The 15683-nt window shown below is 35.8% G+C and overlaps 2 protein-coding genes across 2 annotated transcripts; both read right to left on the reverse strand.

Annotated features, from left to right (window-relative positions):
• Nucleotides 1-3217: 3217 nt before the first annotated feature.
• LOC109168843 (RING-H2 finger protein ATL54-like) lies at nt 3218-4116 on the reverse strand. The gene has a single exon (XM_019317721.1). It carries the CDS (start codon nt 4107-4109, stop codon nt 3363-3365), a length of 747 nt encoding a protein of 248 aa, XP_019173266.1. The 5' UTR covers nt 4110-4116; the 3' UTR covers nt 3218-3362.
• Nucleotides 4117-9544: 5428 nt separating this feature from the next.
• LOC109168800 (bifunctional riboflavin biosynthesis protein RIBA 1, chloroplastic-like) lies at nt 9545-14836 on the reverse strand. Its single transcript, XM_019317718.1, has 7 exons — nt 14577-14836; nt 12693-13056; nt 12389-12610; nt 11413-11735; nt 11143-11272; nt 10721-11017; nt 9545-10117 (listed from the first exon to the last, which is right to left on the reverse strand). The coding sequence occupies exons 1-7, from the start codon at nt 14624-14626 to the stop codon at nt 9851-9853; spliced, it is 1653 nt and encodes a 550-aa protein (XP_019173263.1). The 5' UTR covers nt 14627-14836; the 3' UTR covers nt 9545-9850.
• Nucleotides 14837-15683: the final 847 nt, after the last annotated feature.

Raw genomic sequence — 15683 nt, forward strand, 5'->3', positions numbered from 1 at the left:
TAACACAATTTGGTCCTCTGTCTATTTGATCGTTTGTTGACTGTGATTTTTGATGATATATATGTAATTTCATGGTCCATCGTCGATTTTTTAAGGTTCCGGTTGCATTTCCAGACCGCACTGTTACATTTGAATCCACTGCCGAAAGCAATCTACCAAATCCGGTCGCCTTTCTTCATCCTCCCTTTGGATTCAATGTAGTTGAGTTCAAACCAGAGTGAAGAAGACGACGTGTTTCCGAACCGGTGCAACTTCATCCTGGAAGCCTCCACATGCTCCAACGAGAGCTGAAGGTTCTTCTAGAGGTTGTTGATCACGGTCAACAAACGGTCAAATAGATGGAGGACCAAATCGTGTCAAAATTGCAAAGTTAAGGACTTAATTGGTTGAAATTGAAAGTCGAGAACTAATTTGTGAATTTAGCTATAGTCGAGGGACCATTTTGGGTATTTACTCTTAAAACAAACTCCCTTTGGATTTGCTTACGATTCAGAACCGAAAAAATAAAATACAATAAATTAATTATTAAATTTATTTTTTTAAAAAATAAGAAATAAAATTTATAATAAGTAAATAAATTTTGTACTGGCAATAAAATAAAAAAAAATTGTTTGAACTCAACCGTGACCATCCGTACATATAAACAATAATTTGTTGGAGAAGAAAAAATAAATGAAATATTTAGTTTTAAGGGTAAAAATGTCTATCAAACATAAAAGGAAGAAAACATGCCACTTTTAATATAACTAGGAGGCAAATGTGGATACATGAATAACTAAGAGGGAAAAAATGTTAAAAGCATATAACTTAGGGGAAAAAGATTCATTTATAATAAATATTTGTTAAAAAATAATGTTTGACTAAAATTAATGAAGGTGGTGCAAATAGCAATTTTCTATTTACACCACCTAAAAGTTATCACACCTATTAAATAGATGGTGTATATAACAATTAGAGTGGTGCAAATAGAATTCCCCATAAACTATTACTATTGATGGGCTATACCTACTCGGCCGGTTTAGTTGTTCGACTTGCGCCACTAGATATGTATAATTCGGTTGTGACAAAGGAAAAGAGTGATACTTCAGGTTAAGCGCAATTGTGTTAATTGATTGCCCTGACAACAGGGATGGAGCCAGAAAATTATTTAAGTGGGGGCGAAGTTTAAACGACGTTAGAAATGTCAATTACAAAATATTAAACAACGATAATAAGGTTAAAATACAAAACATATTATAAATTACAATAGAATGTTTTTGATAGATTACACCATAGCTAGAGTCGAAATAAAAAATATAGTTGAGTGGGGTGAAAATGTGAAAATATTTATAACGAAATATGAAATATAATCAATTAGATAAAATAATTTGAATAACACTATATTCATAAATACTTTTTGATTTTAATTTTTTTAGTTAGATCAACTTTAAATTTTTCTAATTAATTCGAATACAATGAAGTATAATATAAACTTGTATACTACATTAATTAAATGATTCATAAAAAGTAAACTAAAAAGAGCATTTAATTTGTTAATTAAATGATTCATAAAAGTAGACTAAAAAATATTTAATTTATCTTGAGAAAAAATGAAAGAGATAAAATAAATAAGTGAAGGTAAGAAAAATGTTGTTAATGAGATTAGAATCTGTGACTATACACTTTTTATTAATTAATTATGGCTAAAGTGTCATCCCGCACCATGAACTATAACGGATTCTTCATGCCGCACCCTCATCTTTCATAAGTGATATTTAGATCCATAAACCATTAAATTTTTTTCACCTAACATTTTTTACAGGTTACCTACAAGTTATAGGTAATCTATGCTGACATGGATTTTTTTTTAATTTATTTTCTAACACCTTCTCCAGCTGGGAATTTAATTAGTAGTCTAGTCGCCCATTAACCATTTGATTTTGTCTGAGATTTCGAGTTTCGAGACCGGCTTCCCTGTTGCAAAGGTTAAGCCCGAATTTCCAGTTGTGGACGATGAGTTTGGCAATTTATATCCTACACCACGGCGCGCGTTGCACTATGCGCCCAGATGCATAACGACGTCGTTTTAATTTTTTTTTTTTTTTGAAATTTTCCGCCCCAGTGAATGGCAGTAGTTTTTTCTTTAAAAAAAACCCGCTGTTCAAGAATGTACATAATGTTATACTAGAATACACATAATGTTATACATGAATGTACATAATTATATAACAAAATATACATACTCTTTTTAAAAGATAATACACAATCTAACATAATACATAATAAACATAAACTTTTAACATAATACACATCAACTCTTAACATAATACACACAAATTTTCTGATTCGGATGTACATAATTGTATAAAAAGAATGTACATAATTGTATAAAAAATACACATAACTGTATGAACCAATACACATAACGTTGTGAACAAATACACATAACGTTGTGAACAAATACACATAATCTCAGCAACTTCCTACCGCGCCTCCCAACACTACCCCAAAACGACGTCGTTTTGGGAGGCGCGCGGCGCACAGTGCTATGTGCGCCGTGGTGTAGGATATAACGATTGTATCTGTTTCTAGTTGGTGAATTGGTCCGTCAGTGGAATATGTCATGCTAACACGGTTAAAAATTTCCCCTTTGAGAAATGCCTCGCCCATACCAACACTAGACCCTCTGCTTCTGATCTTCTTAGCCACCCCTTCTTCTATGCAATCGCTGACGATGATGACACGATGATATATGATGAAAACATATGAATAATCAGTTATAGTTCTCGGGATGACACTTTAACCATTAATTATTAATTAAGTTAAAATTTAAAGTTCAATCAAATAAACTACTCAAATTATTAATAATTTGAACATAAATATAAATTATATATGTATATATATGTATATAAAGAGGTGAGGGACGTGGGGCAGCTGCCCCAATACTAGCTCTGTCCTTGCCTGACAGTCCAATCAAGAGGATACACGTGTAGGCATATAACAACAGGTTAACTTAGTATAGGCCAAGATATCTGGTACTGACTTCACTATTGTATTCACTTGCTCCAAGTCTCTCAATTACCTGATTAACTCATCTACGACCTACTTTGATAACACCATAGTAATTTTTGTACACCCTTATCTACAACTTACTAAACCCATAGTGATTTTTGGACACTTGCTCTAATTTAAGCTATCAACTATAAATATTGTAACATGCAATGTATCAATAACCACATTCACCCTCCAAATAAGGAGCTAAAATACATATATTCTCCTAACACTTAATCCAATCCAACCCCAAATTTATTTACCCTTTTCAATAGAAGTAAATAAAAAAGAAATACAAATCATAAGCTACTAAGCTAGCGCACTTGTTCCTGTCACTCGCCGTCGGTCTCATCCTTAGCAACGTTGTTCCTCGGTTCAAGATTCTCTGTCTCCGGTCCCTGTTCCCCGCGATTGTTGTCTGGAGTTCCCGGCAGGCGCGGCGGCGAGGCGCCGGCGGGGTATTTGACGTCGACGAGCTCGATAACGGCGCGGCAGACGGGACAATTCTTGTGGGATTTCAGCCAGGTGTCGATGCAGGAAACGTGAAAAGCATGGTTACATTTGGGCATAATCCTCAGGGTATCATCTTCTTGGAAGAGATTCAAGCAGACCGCGCATTCCGCTCGTTTCCCCACCACCGCCTCCGCTTCTTTGTCGTACTTGCAGACGCCGATGGCGTCTATGACGGAGGAGTGGAGCCCGGCGGTGCGTATGTACCAGATCGGGTGGTCCACCATGAGCCCGCTGTAGATTTCGCCGCCTTCTTGCGGCGGCGGTTGCGCGGCGGCGGCGGCCGCTCTCGTCGTCCTCCTCCTCCTCGCCCTCAGCGACATCAGCCTGAGGCAACAGGAGAGCACAGTGCTGGCGAAGAATATCGGGAGGGCGATGGTGAGGATGAGAGATCGCTCGGAGTCTGGCCTTGGCGGCGGAGGAAGTGTCGAAAAACTATTATGAATAACAACCGGTGGTATCTGTGGTATCGGTGGTATCGGTAGTAAAGGTGGAGGCGGCGGCGGAGCATTGATTTCATCATTACCCAACAGTTTTCTACTACGACGAAGGAAAGCCGCCTCCGCCATAGCTGCGCTGATAACAAGTACTAATCCCAGGATCGGAGATGGACAAATCACATAAATATATAGCTGCGGTAAAGCGCGTATATATATATATATATATATAGGCGGGTTCAGGTGCGGCAACACCAATAGTTCACCAAATATGCACCATCAACGTTAGGAAATACACCACACAAAACAGAGTAAACAAAGCCCTGCATCACCAAAGGTGTGAGTAAAAACACCATACACTGTTCGGAAATATACCCTTGGGCGTGGTGAGTTATATGGTGTGTTTTTTTGAGTCTGTGGTGTATTTTGTGATGTTTTATTACATTTCATTGGGGTGTGTTTTTATTACACTGTTGGTGTATATTGTTAACACTGTTGGTGTATTCTGGAATTTGACCGCACCGCCGCACCGTAAGACCCCGCCGCATATGAGCGCTCTTCTATATATATATATATATATATATATATATATATATATATATATATATATATATATATATATATATATATATATATATATATATATATATATATGAGTTAATACTTCCAATAGTCCTAGTATTAGAGATTTAACAGCTGTGTGGTCATTCGAGTTTTAAATGACCGGTTCTCTATATTTTAAAAAATAACTAGTTCTTTTAGGACGTTTGGTGGTTATTTTAAACTTGAAGTTTTGTAGTTCTTTTAGGACGTCGAGGTCATTTTAAACTCGGCATTTTTAAGAATTACCAGGAGTACGGGTGGTTATTTTTTAAAACATAAAGGAAGGTCATTTTAAACTCGGAGTTTTTAAGAATTAGGAGCACGTGTGGTTATTTTTTAAAACATGAAAGACCATTGGAGGTCATTTAAAACTCGGATGATCATAGCTGATAAATTGCTAATAATCGGAGGACCATTGGAGGTATTAACACACTCTCTCTCTCTCTCTCTCTCTCTATATATATATATATATATATATATATATATATATATATATATATATATATATATATATATATTTATATATATTTATTTATTTATTTATTATTGTAATTTTTTAGTATTAACATACATTTTAAATTTTTTGAGGTTACAGAAAACCTGCAGCCTACTCAATAATGTGTACAAGGCAGCTCCTAGGAAAATTAAATTTATATGATAGTATGTATACTTAGCTTCTGTGAAACGCGTAGAGTCTATGAAAATCTAATATTTATACTGCAAAATATAATACTAATCAAAATTTTTAATTAATATATCGTCGATGATGGCGCAGTCGCTGACAATGATGTAGAATCGCGGCGAATGATTCAGAATCGTGAAATTACAAATATATCCTAAAAAATCACGGTCAACAAACTGTCAAATAGACGGAAGACCAAATTGTGTTAAAATTACAAATTTAAGAACTTAATTGATTGAAATTGAAAGTCGAGGACTAATTTGTAAATTTAGCTATACTCGAGGGACTGAATATTTACTCAATTATATATATACTGTAAACTGTGATCTCACAAGATATACTTAATATTACTTTCACTGCTACAAAGTTAAGTTTCATTAGTTTATATTCCTTAGCATTATATTTATATCTAACTTCGGTATTCTTCGATTCCATACAATTGGTTGAAGACGAGAATACATATGTAAAAAAATCATTGTCTTAAAAATAATATAAAACTGTATTATTATTAACGTAAGATATAATGTTGATGATAACAATGGCCTTCGGGCCTCGACTAAGCATTTATTACTCGATCAAAACAAAGCAACTAACACGATAATGTCGACCGTTATAGACCATACGAAGTTAAGGATAGCAGTGGCGGTAGTGGACGACGGAGACGGCGGAGGCGTAGCGATTGAAGGCGATGGAGCGCCGCCGCCGCCGCCGGCATTGGACACCGGAGAAGCGGCGGAAACAGGGGACGACTCAGCTTCTGCGGCGGAGGAAGGCGATGGCGATGGAGTCGCAACGAGAGGAGCGGGAACTGCGGCCGGTGGCTCCGCGGCGGAATACGGCGATGGAGCGGCGGCGAAACTCGCCGCAGGGGATCCAGCAACGGATGAGGCGACTAACAGTGGCACAAGAAACATTACCAGAAACTTGGAAAACGCCATTGATGACCGTCGAGAGGAAACTAATTAAGATCGTAGATGGCCGGAGAGAAGGTTTTGTAGATCAGAGAGCTTTGAGTTGGGCGGAGATGGAGATGAAAGGTGGTATTTATAGGTTGCTCTGATCTGTTGAACGTTCAGGCGGCGAATTAAAGTCGGCGACGATCTTATAATCAGCTTAGGATTAGGATTCATGAAAGAGAAAAGTAGGAGGTGTTTGGTTAGTTATACAACACAACTAAAGGTACATGACGTTCCAAAACTTAAATTCTCATATTTAGTTAATGTTATATGTTATATATTACTTAGTGAATATAACATTCTCCAATAAATCGATCGAATTTCAAAGAGAATGCGATTCTATTTAGACCTTGTACTGTAATGACATCCGGGTTGGACTTCTAGATGGAAGATTGTGAATTCAAATTCAATAAAGGCATTGTTGGCTCTTTGTGATTTTATCATAATTATATTCTTAGAATATATAAAATTATTAGGGATATTTACAAATTTTGTTATTATAATTAATATATTTTATATTAACTTATATATTATGTATAATATTTAATTATTTTCTTATATTTTATTTTCTATTACATCATGTTCAAGTTTTAGTTAATTATTTTTAATTTATGTAATTATATATGATACTATTATCTTATTTATTTATTTTAATTTTAAAGTTTATTGAAATAGAAAATAGGTTAAGTGTATTGAAGTATATATATATATAACTTCTAAACCAGATTTAAAAAAAAAAAAAAAAAAAATCTCTAAACCAAACACGTTTATATTATATACATCAATATTAACTAAACACATAAATTTAACATTCTCAATAATCTAACATTTGTTAAGATAATAATATAATATTCCGTGAACTAAATACAACTCCTTATCGTATTGTACGGTAAGTAAGAAATTGATTGAACAATGAAGCCTTGAAGGAACCAAACTATTATCCTAATTATTAGAAAATACCATTTACCTATAGTTGTAGGAGAATGAGATTAATGTGCCAATCCAATCGACTTTGAATGAAAATTAGCATGGTAATTACGATTTTAAGTTTTATAGTTTAATGATTTATAATTATTAGGGATTTTAATCAAGTTAGTCCATTCAGTTTCGGGCTAGTCATATCATACTATCAGGTTTATTGGTTTGAACTAACTGATTTTCTTTTTTTGTTCGGTTCAAAATTTTTTATCCTAACCCTAGAACCTTGGACTTATCGGGTGGACTCAACTAAAATTTGTGACATTTTAAAATTTCAGTTTTAATAAACTAGCGCAATTTACAATAATAAATATAAACTTATACATCATTTAATCAATATAAATTTATATTTTTCATTCCAACTAAAAATAATTAATATAAGGGAAAAGGGTTAAATAGACCCTTCAAACTTTATTCAAAAGTGTAATTAAACCCTTAAACTTTAAAAAGTTCAATTAAACACTCAAATTTGTCCAAATGAGTTAAATAAGTCTAATTTATCGGTAACCAACTTGTTACCGGTAAAATTATCGACGTTGACCATCGGAGAAGACCATTTCCCAGCGGAGAAGACGACGTCCGGTCGTCTTCTCCAAGAGTTCAGAGGACGACCAGACTGGTCGTCTTCTCCACTAGAGAAAGCGACCTGATCTGGTCGCCTTCTTCAGTGGAGATGGTGACCTCTGGTCGTTCTCTCCAATGGAGAAGGCACCGGCCGGTCGACTAATCTTCAGCCACCGGGTTTCTTGTGTTCGCCAGAATATTTTATTCGCTAAAATCTTAAATCATTGGTTATTTCAAGTAAATTACCGACTATTATTGGGTTTAGATGTCTCAGAAATATAAATTTGAGTGTTTAATTACACTTTTTAAAGTTGAAGAAGTTAATTGCAATTTTGTGTAAAATTGAAATGTCTATTTGACCATTTTCTCTTATAAAGGCACTATAATATAATATTTATAGTAACTGTTTTTTTTCATTTTTCATTTTTCATTTTTATAAAAAATATAATATATGTTGTACGAAGTAATAAATTTATTACTTCGTAAAATTTCATTTAAAATATTAATAAAAATGCTAAAGATGAACTTACAATAAATTCTATGTAAATTTTGTTCAACATCACTCTTGTAACAAATAATTGCCTTAGTTGCTTGGGAAAGTTAACCCATTAAGTTTCGAGTTTGTCTGTTCAAGTCACATTGCTTATTGAGTTAATTTTTTATCAAGCTAAAATATTTCAATGATAACTCTAAACTTTTTCGATATTATATTATTATCGGACCAACTCATCGAGCTAAGATTAGCATCCCTAATAATTACCGAGTATTTTTTAATTTATACATGTATGTTTGTGTGTATACACACAGTGCGTGCGTGCGTGTATGTGTGTGTGTTTGATGAAACTACCCTATTAACCAAAAGATTTATATTTTCAATAAGAGCAATTTATTGACCAAGAAATTTATTATTATTTTATTTCTCAAACATATTTTTTTTCATCTCCCAATTTTGTTAACATTAGATTAAAAACATCAACTTTGTAGACAATTTAAAAACAAAAAGAATTATTTTACAAATAATTGAGGGAGAACTAAATCACTTTGCAAGCAATTAAATGACAACAAATGGTGATACTATAATTAAAGCACAAAAACACTAGAGAGCAACGGTAGGCAGGCAAAAATCACATTAAAAAACATGAAGTGGGTAATTATGTAGACTAATAACTAGCAATGGATGGGGAAAACATTGACCTAAGAGTATCTTTATTAGTTGAGGTTTTTTGTTGATTTTTACGTTGTCATGTAAGAGAGGAGAAATGTGAGAAAAAGAAAAGAAAAAAAACAAATCTGACAAAAAAAAAAGTTATTTAACACGACCAGTCTGATGAGTGGTGTGCACGTGCCTGGTTGGGCGCTTCAGGTGCATCTCACGCGCACCAGGAGACAACTTCCTTTTTTTTTTTTTTTTTTTTTTTTTTTGCAATGGACCTTACTGGATCTGACAAAAATCAATGATTCTTGTAATATCCCATTTTGTTCTCTATCATCTCCCTCTTTCTTCTACATAAATTTGACATTCTCAAAAATCACCCAAAAACCATTAAACTGAGAATGTCTAGGTGTCCACGTATCAGAAGCCCCCTTGTAGGCTTATATATCCTTTATTGATGGCAGATTGTGTTGGTGTGACATGCCTACTTTATAAACTTTTTGTTTTTCTCTCAGTGCATCAAAACTTTTTCCTCAATATATTAAAGTATTAAAATATGAATATGTATCTTATAGCATTAGAGTTAGAATAAGAATACTAGTTGGGAGAAGAGTAAGAACACTAGTCAATGTCAAGAAATCATAGTTCCAATGAATCATTGTAATGTATAAGAATGCCCAACACTTCTTACCTAATAACACAGACAAACAGATCCAAATCAGCTTTCCATTTAACAATCCCTATTCATATTAGCAATTTGCATTGCCCAACTAAACTAACTAAATCTTGAGACTTCCATATATTACCACATTCAAAATCACAAGAATCTCTGATCCAAAAACAATATGAATAAATCAATCTAGGTTAAAATCCCAAGAATGTCAGTAACATCCTTGCAAAAACATTTCAGTTTTCACAATTATTGTTAGACTGAAACTTATGAATCTGGAACATTGGGCGCATTCTTGATGTTGGTTTTGCTGTCGGTTTCGCTTGGGTTGTGTATAAGCTCTTTGAAGTTCAAGCCATATATGTGCCCCATTTTGGCGCGCTTCGTTTCCAGGTATCTTTTGTTGTCTTTTGTGATGGGAGTTAAGAGGGGTACCCTTCCCGCGACTGACAAACCGTAGCCCTTGAGCCCAACGTATTTTGCGGGGTTATTTGTCATCAGCTTCATAGTTCGAACGCCAAGATCCCTTAGTATCTGCATAAGAATATGAGCTCGGTTTTACTCTTATCAGAATCTCGGGCTATGGATAAATAATGATTGGTGATCTCAGTTTCGTTAATCTAACTGGTTATAGAGAGTGATGAAAATTGAAATGCCCGAAAAAGAGGGAAAGTAATAGAAAAGAGTAGGAATGGCAACGGGGCGGGGAGTATACTCCCCATCTCCGAAACCCCAACCCCGTCCCCATCCCCGGCGGGGAATTGAAAACAGGCCCCATCCCCGCAGGGACGGGAATTTCCCGTCCCAGTCAAAATCTTAAATTAGTGTAATTTTTAATTTTAAAAACTAAGGTTTTAATTTTTATATATATATATATATATATATATATATATATATATATATATATATATATATATATATATATATATATATATTTATTTATTTATTTATTTATTAGTTATAATAATTATTCGGCGTCGGGGATGGGGCGGGGAGGGGTATCCCTGTCCCCGACCGGGAATTACATACATTGCCCGTCCCCGTTTCCCGAAAATTTTCCCTGCGGGGATCGGGGACAGGAAAAATTGTCATCCCTAGAAAAGAGTGCAACTTCGGGAGAGTAGAGGCAGCAATTACCTGTGCACCGATTCCATACTCTCTTGAATCAACTGGTAAACCGAGTTCCTCGTTTGCTTCAACAGTGTCACGCCCAGCATCCTGTAGAGTGTAGGCCCGGAGTTTGTGGCCCAAACCGATTCCTCTTCCTTCGTGGCCACGAAGGTAGACCAAAACGCCCCTGCCAGCCGCCTCGATTTGTTGCATTGCAAGTGCCAATTGGCTCCCGCAATCACATCTTGCTGAACCAAATATGTCCCCCGTAAGGCACTCCGAGTGCACTCGAACAAGAATATCTTGCCCATCCCCAATCTCGCCCTATTTCCAAGCAACGCAAAGTTAGTCCTCCATAGTAATTTGATAAACAGAAACCAAAAGGAAACAAAACGATCGATCTTCATCACATTCCAAAGCATTATCATTGAGTTCGGAAAGTTTATCACCTTAACCATTGCAATGTGTTCGATCCCATCCAAGACTGATCTGTAACAGTGGGCAGTGAATGGACCCCACATCGTCGGTATCCTTGCAGCCGAAGAATGTTCCACTAATTTGTCCCTTTTCCTCCTATATCTGCAAACATAGAAACCTATCAAAAAGTGTTGTTTTGTTCGGCATTCGGATGAAGAAACTATATAACAAATGTACAATATACTAGCCAAATAGTTCCAAATAACACGAAAAATGCAAGTTTGATTAAATATTTGACAGACCTGATTAAATCGGCAATTGATATAATCTTTATATCATTTGTCTGTGCAAATTGTCGAAGCTTAGGTAACCTAGCCATGGAACCATCATCATCCACAACCTCGCATAGAACTCCAACCGGTTCTAACCCAGCTAGCATAGCAAGATCCATAGACGCTTCTGTATGTCCGGCTCTTTTTAGAACCCCACCCTTCCGGTACTTCAAAGGAAATATATGGCCAGGTCGGTTGAAATCCTCGGGCTTAGAATCTTGCGACGCAAGAGCCAATATTGTTGTTGCTCTATCACGAGCTGAAACTCCAGTAGTTGTTCCGTGTTTCGCATCCTAAAAGTTATACTATAAGAATAGCATTTTATTGAAGTAGAATCACCCCAACTATATAATAGAGACTAAAGAGGAAAGAGTTAATGCCCAAAATGGTCCTCGACTATAATGGTTTTTCTCAATTTCGTCCTAAACGACTTTGGTGACCCAATGTAGTCCCAGACTTTTGTGTTTTTGCTCAATTCAGTCCGTCGTTTGTTATTCTGTCAAATTGGTGTTAAATAGGGGGACAATTAAGTCATTTCAATATTGGCATCTCTTTACTCCTAGACCTGCGAAGTGCAAAATCCCTCTTTCTTTTATGAATTACTCCCAGACCTACGAATATAAAATTTGATTCACAAGTCTGGAGTAATTCGTAAAGAAAGTGGGATTTCGCACTTTGCAGGTCTGAGAGTAAAGAGAGGCCAATATTGAGATTACTGAATTATCCATTTATTTAACACCAATTTGATGGAATAACAAACAGAGGACTAAATTGAGCAAAAATATAAAAGTCTGGGACTACATTAGGTCACCAAAGTTGTTTAAGACGAAATTGGGAAAAACCACTATAGTCGATGACCATTTCGGGTATTAACTCAAAGAGGAAAAGAGGGGTCGGGGGGTTGAGAACAAGAATATATGAACTGAAAATAGTGTACACGGCATACCACTGAAACTGTGAATGCAGTGCAAAGTTTCTCCTCGTTATCCTTGTGATTCACCATCAAAGGTATCTGTAACCTTTCCAAATCTTCCTCCATCATACTCACACAGACAATTCCAGTCCCGTGCCTCACAATAAAGGCCATTGCTTCTGGCGTAACTTTCGATGCTGCCATTATTAGATCTCCTTCGTTTTCTCGGTCCTCGTCATCCACAACCAGTACCATCTGCAGGATGGATCTATAATATGAAGAAACACTATAAAGAAAACAAAAAAAATCACAGAAGGGCAAATTCTTTGAAGCCAACCTTCCCTTGGCGAATGTCTTCAATGGCATCTGGAATAGATGCAAAACCTTCTGTGGGCTCGTCCAAATCGAATTCATCAACCTCGGCAGGAAACCCGCTTGGTGTGGGGATGATATCCGCCACGAGTGTTCCAAAAGCTAAAGCATCAGCTTGTGTCTCGATTCCCGAGGACAGGTCATTGGCTATTGCACCATTGGAAGGAGACAGCGAATCACCCTGACCAGATAGCAATACCGATCTAGTCGTACTATCCCTTTTAATACTGAAGGGCGCTTTAAGATTCAGCCAATTGAAAGACCTCGAAGGGAACCCCTTGGTGGGATGGGGAGTTCCACCATTCAACAAGTTGAAGTTTTTCGATGCTCTATACAACAGGTAGCAGCCACATGTCACAATAATGAACATAATAATGTCACTAAAAAAGCATGCAAGTCGAATTTCACTAGAAATCATAAAGAGGTGTTTGGTAAATAGCTGTTAGCTGATTGGGTTAGTGAGTTTGACTAGTTGATAGCATTAGCTGATTGTAGAAATATGTTTGGTAAATTAGTTGTTAGCTGATTATATACAAAATGACTTTCTCAAAAAGCTAATCGAAAAAGCTGCTTGAGCAACTTTTTGAATTTTAGCGTTTTGAAGCAATAAGCTGTTACAAAAAGCTAATTGATCAAATACTTATATTGGTTGTTTAACCAAGTCAAACAACTAATAATGGTCAAATAAGCCAAAATTGGCTGATAAGCTAACTATGTTACCAAACAGGGCCAACACATTATAAGGCCATCATAAACTAATACTCCTGACAATCAAGAATGTTTATGAAAAGTTCTTGCAAATTTAAATAAGATGAGTAGAATCTACAAAAATATAGAATATACCAATTCATCCAGCCATTTTTTACCAAAGCTGTTCAGAGGTCCAATGAAAAAGCATCATACCAAACTACTGCGTACATTAGCCCGACACAAAACTTCTCAACTGTAAAAACTTTGATAGCAAATTTGGGCTGATTTACATTCCGTTATAGCTGGGAATTAAACCAACTTCTTGAAAAGAGACCAAATACTATCAAAATGCCTTAATTCAACTGAACAGATCATCTACAACAGAATCAATTGAGACTTTGATTGAGCTAACCATGATGAAGACCTTTTCAATTCATATACAAGCATCCTAGCTTGGTATACACCCAGAACATCATTACAACTAGTCATGATGCTTTTGGTAGTTAGCTTATAAGCCAATTTTGGCTTATTTGACCACAATTAGCTGTTTGACTTGGTTAAACATAATCAATATGAGTGATTAATTAACTTTTTGTAACAACTTATTGTTCAAAAATGCTAAAATTCAAAAAGCTGCTCAAAGTGGCTTTTTCGATAAGCTTTTTGAGAAAGTCATTTTGTATGTAATCAGCTATCAGCTACTAGCTAGTTTACCAAACACTTTTCTACAATCAGCTAATGTTATCAACAAATCAAACCCACTAACCCAATCAGCTACCAGTATTTACCAAACGCCCCAAAAAGAACAAACAAAAGTAAAGATTTTAGTTCAAATATCTTAGTCTTCGGGTAAGTTCAGAACTGGGATTCCAAATATTCTGTCAAAAATGAACTTTTTTATTCCCCTTCTAGATTCTTTTACCTAGTAGGATCACATGATAAGGGAAGTGCTAAAATCAAGAATATTTCACATAACAGCACAGTGTCAAAGAATGAATATAGTACAAAAGAATACATACTACAAAAGCACAGGGAAAACAGCATAATTTTCACTTCAGATTCCTTCTTTAAGAATAAGAATTTGAAATAATCAAAGATGAATTAAGAACCAGACACGCAGGTAAGCGAAACGACTCAGATGAAAAGGTGAAAAGCTTACTGGGAGCAAGAAAGAGCTGTTGAAGGGCAGGAAATGTTGATAGAAGCCATTTTCAAGACTGGGAAAAGGCACAGATAGAAACGATGGATTTGGTGACCCTTTACCCGCAGGATGGAGTAAAGAAACTCGGATTCTCAATTGGATCACAGTTTTTGGGGAAGGGCACGAAGTTTCAAGAGTGGTTGCGGTGATCTTCAGGTAGAAAGCTCTGGCATACGGGTAGGTGGAGGTTCGCTGTTGTCTACTGTGGGCACTGAAATATGTGGCTCAGAACAAAAGCAGAAGCCGCCGCCCGCCAGCAGGCGGCGATCGAGACTAAAACAGCCCATCACGGCGGCGTAAAAGTTGGCCCCCTAGAGGAATTAATAAAGCCCAGTCCGGTTGATTTCGGCGATTCTCGTGTAAACCCAATAATGGATCTTAGTTTAGATTCAGCCCATTATGATTTATGAGTCCACTTTTCCAAATTTACAAAAGAAAATAAATTTTAATGTCAATCCAACTATGGCCAAACTTCCAACCTCAATATGCATAAATTTTAAGAAGTTTTTAAAGATATGACTAGAAAAAAAAAAAGATAGACAAGAAGGAAAAAAAAAAACAAAAAAACAAAAAACAAAAACAAATTTTGAAAAAAAAAAAAAAACTTTCATATTAACGCGTCCAGTGAGCATGTGGAGTGCGCGCACTTAGCGGGCACATAGAGTGCACGCCCCGTTGGGCGCTTGTTGTGACTTATTACGTGACCAGGACTTTCATTTTCTTTTTTCTTGGTGGGCCCCACTATAGAGATAAAAACTTAGATCTTGTAGTATGACCTCAATTATTCTCTCTCTTCCACTTCAGCTATAATTTTTTAAAAAAAAATTGAAAATCACGAGTGTGGTTGCTATAATTCTCATCGTAATCTTCTCTTGAATTCTCATAAAAAAAAAGGCATCACTACATCATGCAGAGATGAATTCATCATTGTTTTAGTTGTGCTACTAGAGTTATAGGAAAGTCAGGATATGGCGAGGTGAACCTACTGCTTAAATGTTTTCCATATTTATCTGCTCTACACATGACTGACGAGCATTTATCATGAGTATAATAATTGGAGCATCA

This window comes from Ipomoea nil, unplaced genomic scaffold (genome assembly GCF_001879475.1).
Source record: "Ipomoea nil cultivar Tokyo-kokei standard unplaced genomic scaffold, Asagao_1.1 scaffold0317, whole genome shotgun sequence".
Taxonomy (NCBI): Eukaryota; Viridiplantae; Streptophyta; class Magnoliopsida; order Solanales; family Convolvulaceae; genus Ipomoea; species Ipomoea nil.